This window comes from Myiozetetes cayanensis, unplaced genomic scaffold (genome assembly GCF_022539395.1).
Source record: "Myiozetetes cayanensis isolate MyiCay16 unplaced genomic scaffold, myiCay2020 scf32, whole genome shotgun sequence".
Classification (NCBI taxonomy): Eukaryota; Metazoa; Chordata; class Aves; order Passeriformes; family Tyrannidae; genus Myiozetetes; species Myiozetetes cayanensis.
This window is the reverse complement of record NW_026087544.1, coordinates 4,052,943-4,061,109: the sequence shown is the minus strand read 5'-3', so window position 1 is coordinate 4,061,109 and position 8,167 is coordinate 4,052,943. Positions and strand designations below refer to the sequence as shown.

General features: G+C 52.1%; 2 protein-coding genes across 2 annotated transcripts in view; both read left to right on the top strand.

Annotated features, from left to right (window-relative positions):
* Positions 1-112: 112 nt before the first annotated feature.
* BCAS2 (BCAS2 pre-mRNA processing factor) lies at positions 113-2,542 on the top strand. The gene is made up of 7 exons (XM_050326778.1): positions 113-241; positions 323-415; positions 687-757; positions 858-1,019; positions 1,524-1,574; positions 1,884-1,964; positions 2,101-2,542. The coding sequence occupies exons 1-7, from the start codon at positions 149-151 to the stop codon at positions 2,228-2,230; spliced, it is 681 nt and encodes a 226-aa protein (XP_050182735.1). The 5' UTR covers positions 113-148; the 3' UTR covers positions 2,231-2,542.
* An 859-nt stretch (positions 2,543-3,401) lies between these two features.
* The window catches only part of TRIM33 (tripartite motif containing 33), a 32,680-nt gene continuing 27,914 nt past the window's right edge, over positions 3,402-8,167 (top strand). Inside the window, exon 1 of the mRNA XM_050326784.1 lies at positions 3,402-3,828. Within this exon, the coding sequence (XP_050182741.1) occupies positions 3,402-3,828 (427 nt within the window). The remainder of the gene's footprint in view (positions 3,829-8,167) is intronic.

The following is an 8,167-nucleotide window of genomic DNA, read 5'->3' as shown; positions in this document are numbered from 1 at the left end:
AGGGCGGGAAGGGGGCGGGGCTTGGCGCCCAAGATCGAGAGGGGCGGGCATCTGACTGGGGAAGGGGGCGTGGTCTGAGTCGGGGAGGGCGTGGCCGGGCCGGGAGGGGCGGGGTTTGCTGGAGGAGCCGCTCGCAGTCCAGGCCAAGATGTCGGGCCCGGGGCTGGTGGCGGGGGACGTGGTGGTGGATGCGCTGCCCTACTTCGACCAGGGTTACGAGGCGCCGGGCGTGCGGGAGGCGGTGCGTGCTGCGGGGCTGGGGCGGGGGGACGCGCGGCTGGGGCGGGCGGGGAGGCCCCGTCTGACGGCCCGTGTGCGTTAGGCCGCGGCGCTGGTGGAGGAGGAGACGCGGCGGTACCGGCCGACCAAGAACTACCTGAGCTACCTGCCCGCTCACGACTACAGCGCCTTCGAGGTGAGCTGGGGCGGCCCCGCATGTCCCGCCTGTCGCCCTCACCCCATACCCCTCTTGGGTCCCCTCCTATACCCTTCTCGTGTCCTTCCCCTAAACCCCTCCTGTCCCTCTCAGGCCCCTCTTATGTCATCTCCCCATTACCCTCTGATGTCATCCCCCCATTCCCCTCTGGCGTCCTTCCCCCAGACCCCTCTGGCGCCTTCCCCCAGACCCCTCTGGTGTCTCCCCCACACCCCGACTGGATCCCCCCGCCCTGTGCCTTCCCCCCCAGACGGAGATCATGCGGAACGAGTTCGAGCGCCTGGCGGCCCGGCAGCCCCTGGAGCTGCTCAGCATGAAGAGGTGAGTGAGTGGTGGCTGCCCCAAGGTGAGCGGGGCTGGCACAGCAGCCGTGCCCTCAGTGGGTGGGTGGTGGCCCCCAGGTGAGCGGTGCCTGTTGCAGGTACGAGCTGCCAGCCCCCTCCTCGGGGCAGAAGAACGACATCACGGCGTGGCAGGAGTGTGTCAACAACTCCATGGCCCAGCTGGAGCACCAGGCCGTGCGCATCGAGAACCTGGAGCTCATGTCCCAGCACGGCTGCAACGCCTGGAAGGTGTACAACGAGTAAGGCCCCCAGCTGAGCCCAGTCCTGAGCTGAACTGCTGTGTGTTTGGTGATAATGGACTTTAGACTAAGGAGAACTAAAGGGACTAAAGACAGCCTGAGAAAGAATAATTCAGTGGTGGAAATAAGGATGAACTTACCCAGGCTGCAGCATAATCAAGCTGCTGCAAAAGCCAAAAAAAAATGTTCTGGGGGGTATTGCTGCAGGAAACAGTGGGGCTGTTTCAGGCAGAGAACGTTAATGTTTGTTTTTGAGAAGTGTTGGCTGAGCTTTAGATGAAGGAATAGGCAAAAGGAATGCAAAACTCAGCTCTGAGAGAAGGCAAAGGGTTGCTTAGCTCAGGAGAGGGGGAGCAGGTAGAGCGCCTGTTATCCAGGACAGTGTCTTTGGGTTGCACTGGCTTGTTGTATCATTAATTCTAGAGGGTTAAATGTCAGGTTCAATGACATTTTAACTCAGCAATTGTGCGTTTTTCTGATGCTTTGCTTGCATTCTGCCATCAGGCACCTGGTTCATATGATAGAACAAGCCCAGAAAGAGCTTCAGAAGTTGAGGTGAGTCGTTCATGTTTCCATGCTGAAATTGGATTCATAGTGAAATTCTTCTCCCAAGCTCTACAGAGGCTGCTGCCATGGTCATAGGAAAAAAAGACTCAGTAATAGCAATAATTAAGAAATGTGACCCTGCCCTCCCCAAGCAGTTACTTTCATAACTGGGATTTATCCATCTGCATGTTGTCAATGGCTGCAAGAGTGTTTTCTGGTAGTACCTCTAAGGATTAAGTATATTTGGAAATTAGCAACAGATACTACAGATTTTAAAGAAATGAGGGGAAAAAACTACAGAGATCTTTCCCTCCCCAGGAAAAACATCCAAGATCTGAACTGGCAAAGAAAGAACATGCAGCTCACAGCTGGGGCCAAGCTCCGGGAAATGGAATCCACGTGAGTGTCGAGAAGTCTTCTGTTAAACCTTGTGTCTGGTGCTGTCTCTCTGCTTTCTTAGTTGTCTTTGATTTTTAAACCAGAGGACTGTTAAATAGCACTTAAAGGCTTCTTTTTTATTTCCTTTCCCTTCCAGGTGGGTGTCTCTTGTCAGTAAAAATTACGAGATCGAACGAACGATTGTGCAGCTGGAAAATGAAATCTCCCAGATCAAACAGCAGCACGGGGAAGCAAACAAGGAGAATATCCAGCAGGACTTCCAGTGACTTCATCCTGACCGTCTCACTGCAGCATGGGTTAAAAAAACCCACAAAACAGGAACTTTGGAGATGCTGTGTTTGGTGTGACCTCACACAGCTGCCAAAAAACCACAGCATCTCCAAAGTTTCTGTTCTCATTGTTTCTTTCCATTGTTTTAAATTCTAGGAGGAGGTAGGGTGGACTCACAGTGTCCTGTTCAAATGTATTATAGGCAAAGTTAAATGCACTGTGAATTGCTTCAGTGTTTATATGCCCAGAGTAGGAGCTTTCCACGTTTCTATGTTTTCCCCGTGCCTTTAATAAACCTCGGTTTGCTATCTGTGTGTGGTTTGTGCTCCATGTTCCAAGGTGGCCCGAGAGCTGCGGAGTTAGGGGGCTGTGCCAGGGGAACCCCCACATCGCCCTAAGGGGGGTGGGTGGGTGTGAACTGGAATTTGGAGTCAGTGGGAATGGGCCAAGCCAGGCAGGGACTCTATAGTGGTGCTCTGTTCCCTATCCTGGTCCATTATCTCCTATTCACTGGTGCTCTGTTCCCTATCCTGGTCCATCATTCCCCATCCTGGTGCTCTGTTCCTTATCCTGCTCCATTATCCTCTATCCCTGGTTCATCATTCCCTATCCTGGCCCATCATTCCCCATCCTGGTGCTCTGTTCCCTATCCCTGGTTCATTATCCCCTATCCCTGGTTCATCATTCCCTATCCTGGCCCATCATTCCCTATCCCAGTCCATCATTCCCCATCCCGGTGCTCTGTTCCCTATCCTGCTCCATTATCCCCTATCCCTGGTTCATCATTCCCTATCCCGGTCCATCATTCCCCATCCCGGTGCTCTGTTACCTATCCCGCTCCATTATCCCCTATCCCGGTCCATCATTCCCATCCCGGTGCTCTGTTACCTATCCCGGTCCATCATTCCCTATCCCTGTTCCCGCTCTCCCGGGGGCGTTCCCCGTGGGCGTGGCTTTCCCTCTGCTGGCCCCGCCCCCATCGCCGATTGGCTGCGAGGCCACCCCACCCCGTGCCCGCCCCTCGTGACGTCACCTCCCGTCTCCCCCCCTCCCATCCGCGTCCCCGCGGCCGCGGGAGCGCGCGCGGGAGGGGGGTGCGCGTGCGCGGCGGTGACGCGCGGTGACGCGGAGCGTGCGCGGAGCGGGGTCGGGTTCAAAGGAGGAAACATGGCGGAAAACAAAGGAGGCGGCGGCGGAGGGGACGCGGCCGCCGAGGCCGCGCCGGGCGGCGGGGGGGGCCCGGACCCGCCCTGCGCCTCCCCGTCCGCCGCCGCGCCGCCCGAGGAGCGCGACAGCCCCGGCGCGGCCGCGGCCGAGCGCGGCGCCGGCGAGGCCGAGGCGGAGGCGGCGGCGGGGCCCGGCGCGGCGGCGGGGCCCGGCCCCAGCCCGGTGCCGCCGCTGACGCCCGCGGCGCCGGGGCCCTTCTCGCTGCTCGACACGTGCGCCGTGTGCGCGCAGAGCCTGCAGAGCCGGCGGGAGGCAGAGCCCAAGCTGCTGCCCTGCCTGCACTCCTTCTGCCGCCGCTGCCTGCCCGAGCCCGAGCGCCAGCTCACCGTGCCCGTGCCCGGCGGGGCCAACGGCGACGTGCAGCAAGGTGAGAGCACCGCGGGGGCTTTCCCTGCGCGGAGCGCCCCGTCCCGGCAGGGAGCGCGGGGCTGTCCCGGTCCCGGTCCCGGTCCCGGCGCGGGCAGGAGCTGCCCGTGCCCCGGTGCTGCCCGGGGGATGCTCCGCGTTCGCGAGCGGCCGCCGCACGTTGGGAAGTTGTTGGGGTCCGGAGCGTGGATCGCGTTCCGTGGGTTTTCAACGCGCGTGGAAGGAATGGAGCTGTTGGACAGGGCGCAGAGGAGGAACCGGGATGATCAGAGGGATGTGGAGCAGCTGTGCTGTGGGGAAAGGCTGGAGAGTTGGGGTTGTTCAGCCTGGAGGAGAGAAGGCTCCGGGGACACCTTATTGCAACCCTCCAGTACCTGAAGGGGTGCTCTGTAAGACTACTAGAACGAGTACTTTAATAAGAAACGTGGAGACAGACTTCTTATCAGGGCCTGTTGTGACAGCACAGGGGACAGTGGCTTTAAACTGAAGGACGATCTGTTTAGATTAGATTTAAGGAAGAAGTTTTTTACAGCGAGGGTGTTAAAACACTGGCACAGGGTGCCCAGAGAGGTGGTGGATGCCCCAGCCCTGGGTCAGACTGGACCGGGCTCTGAGCAACCTGTTGAAGATCCCTGCTCGTCCCTGGGGGGTCGGACTGATGAATTTTAAAGGCTCCTTCCAACCCAAACTATTCTGTTTTGGCTCTCAGGCAGGGACTGGACAGCCTCAGTTCTGCAGCAGTGAGGTAAAACATGTCTAATTAACACCAAACTCACTGTTGTTACAGTGTCACCTCCCCAGCTGGGAACTGTGTGTCCACTGCACCTGCTTTGCTGTGTCTGAGATAAAACCTTGCAGAGCTGTTTGTCCCTTGAGTTGCTCTGCCCCTGCCCAACTTGTGCCAGGTGTTCCTATCAAAACCACAGCCCGAGTTTTATTTATTTATTTATTTATTTATTTATTATACGTTCAGGGATGGAATTGAAAAGCTTCTGGAGCTGTAGATGGGGTGACTCACGTGCTGTGGTGTACAGACCAATTTAGGGCCTTGGTAAGTGGTTTTACAGGTCTTAAATTGGACCCTCTGGTCAAAGAGACCTTGTTTGGTGACATCTTTGGACTCAAGTGTTTCCTGTGTGGCACAGTGAAGGAATTAAAACCTGGCTTGGTAGTGATTCGTTCATCCAAACTGTTCAGAAGTTCATCTAGGATGTGCTCTTAGAAAATTCATTAGTTTTAATGAGATGATTAAGTCTGGTTTGTAAATACACTCACTGAAACATTGAGATGGTCTTGCGGTCCACCTTTTTAAACTCCAGATTTTGCATTATGTCACGGAATCACAGAATGATTTGGGTTGGAAGGGACCTTAAAGATCATTTTGTCCACGCCCCCTGGCACGGGCAGGGACACCTTCCACTAGCCCAGGTTGCTCCAAGCCCCATCCAACCTGGCCTTGGACACTTCCAGGGCTGGGGCAACCACAATTTCTCTGAGCAACCTGTGCCAGGGCCTGCCCACCCTCTTAGGGAAGCGATTTGCTGGTGGAACACACAGAACTTGGCAAGCTGGGTCCATTTTATTAGCAATTCCAGGATTATCCGAGTCCTGCTGTGGGACACAGGTGTGGGAACAACACGAGGTGTAGCTGTGTATAGACTGGAATATCACTTCTTGTAGTGCATGTTTTAGGAGTGCTTGTTGGTGTGCTTTGGTGTAGGAAGAGTTCATCTTTGGATTGCTGCAGCAGAAAGTTTCAGGTGATGTGAGTAAGATGTGGGTTCTGGAGCATCTCTGTTGTGAGGAGAGACTGAGAGGGGATCTCATTAATGCACATAAATATCTCCCAGGGGTGTCAGGGGATGGTGCCAGACTCTTTTCAGTGACAGGACAGGGAGCAATGACAATAAACTAGAAAACAGGTGCCACCTCAACACAAGGAAGAACTTGTTTCCATGGAGGTGGCAGAGCACTGGAACAGCTGCCCAGGGAAGGTGTGGAGTCTCCCTCTCTGGAGACATTCCAGACTCCACCTGGACGAGTTCCTGTGTCACCTGCTGTGGGTGACCCTGCCTTGGCAGGGGGATGGACTGGATGATCTCCAGAGGTCCTTCCCAACCCCAGCTATTCTGGGATTCTGTGTAGGGTCTGGGAGAGTGTCCTGGTAAGGATGTGTGTGATCCATCTGCAGTGATCCATTCCTGCCTGAACACAGGAATTGGCCAGCAGGTCAGTAAAGAACCAGCCATGGACCAGCAAACGCAGTTTTGTGGACAGTTCTCTCTGTACTTTGTGAGTGGAATCAGTTGAGTGCCACAAGAGGCAGTTACCAGTAAATCAGATAGAAAATGGGCATTCTCAGCCTACAGAGAAGTACCACAGTGCTTAGTCATGCAGGTTCCTTCCCTGTTTTGGTAGTCACCAAGTGTTACTTCCACTTCTGCTGCTTCTCTGGTCTCCCTCACCAAGAGCAGGTGCTTTTCTTGAAGGAAGACTTAATGAGAAGTGGTACCTGGAGCTCTACCTGAAGCAGGTTACACTTTACTGCTGCAGGTTGGTTCGTATCTGTTGCACTGGTGAAATCATTGGTTTTGCTCCTATTTGCATATTTGTTGGGAGAAAAAAATAGAAGTTTCCTGTCCTGTCTATTTTAAACATATATATTCTTTTGTGCTGTTTGTTCAACATAAAAAATAGCATCTCACATTCAGTTTAATGTCTTAATGGGTCATTGGAATGCGAATTTTTTTTGGTGAATAGATGATTTCTTAATGCCTGGCGTTTCACCTGCCCAAGTGGGCTCTTGCTTTCAGACTGAAGAGGTTACAAGGAAATGTATTTCTGTCCCAGTATTCTGAAAAATGCTTATTTCTAAGTTAGAGTTTACAAATACTGTAAAACAACTTTGCCTGCACCCACTGCTGCTCCTGCTCCTGGAAGGTACCTTGTTTTGTGGTTTCACTGCCTGGCTGAGATATTTACAATCTCTCTTAAGAAGATTAACTCAGTACAGAGAATGTGTGGCTCTTCCAGCTCTTTGGGAATGTCACTTTTCATTAGGCTGAAAAACTAAACAAGAGTTGCAGGATGCTTTCAGAGAGCCAAGGGGAAACATCCACAGTTAGTTTTGTGTGTGTAAACTGAGGAACAACACGTTTACTACTCCGTGCTGTGATGTGTAGTACCATGAATTAGTTGGATATGCTGAATTCAAGTCCCAAACCCAGTGTTGGTGTATTTAGAAACCGTGTATTAATCACATCTCAAGTTACGCAGTATCTGTTTTTAATTCACTGTGAAAGGGGGACATCAATGATCTGATGGGTGTGAGAATGTGACGTATCCCTCACACTGAGTCTGGTGGTACTTCCTGCATTTTCAGTCTAGAAGAATAACGAAAATTCCCGCATCAAACAGACCTTTTAAGCTGTGTAAATGCAGCATCTTAATTCCAGTGGATGTGAGTACTCATCACTTACAGAACTAGTAAAAAAGCAATATGTGCTTCGCCATTGCCTCGGACATGAAGCAAAAAGCTTTAACTGAAACGCTGGGAAAGGCAAGTTGCTTTAATTGAAAAGTGCTAAAGACGAGTTGCAATAATTAAAGAATCGTTAAAGAGAAGATGGTTCATTAAGAAGAGTAGTTTTAATTTAAAAAACTGTTACATGGTAAGGGCTTCAGCTGATCTCGCCCTCCCAAGGCAGGTCTAGCAGGCCAAGTTTGCTCCCCCTTTAAAGGGCAGTGCTGAGCCCATCCTGGTGGGAACCCCTTTTCTGTGCTTCTGGTAATTTCTCTTGGCTTTTCCTCCTTTTCTATTTCCCTTCTTTCCCTCCTCTCTTTTTGTTTTGGGAAATAAAGCTGAATTGTTATTTTGGGATCCAACATCTGGCCTCGCTTGTGCCAGGAATTTTCAAACTTAACTCCTCTCTGCGTTTTTGGAGAGAGGCAAACTTTGCCTCTCTGTACCAAGTGGGTTGGAACAATCACCTGAACTCTCTTGATTGTTTGGTTTTCTCCTGTGTTAATAAGTGAGGGTCATGAAGCTGTGCTGGAGCCCAGCACGAGTCCTGAAAATTGGTCAGTTCCTATTCTGGGCTTCCTAAAAATCTTGTTGAGAAACTTAAATTTCAGTGCATTTTAAAATATTTCTGTCTGAGAACATTTAGGCATGTTTTATTTTCGTAAGAATTAATGTCTGCGACTGCTATAAATTGTGTTTTCTTATTAAATATAATGTGTTGTACCATTGAGATTTGAGCAAGGATTGTTCAGAAAAAAGTGCTGAGTTAGAAGTGGGCCTTGAAAGAAGTTAATTTTTTTAAAATGTATTTTTACTC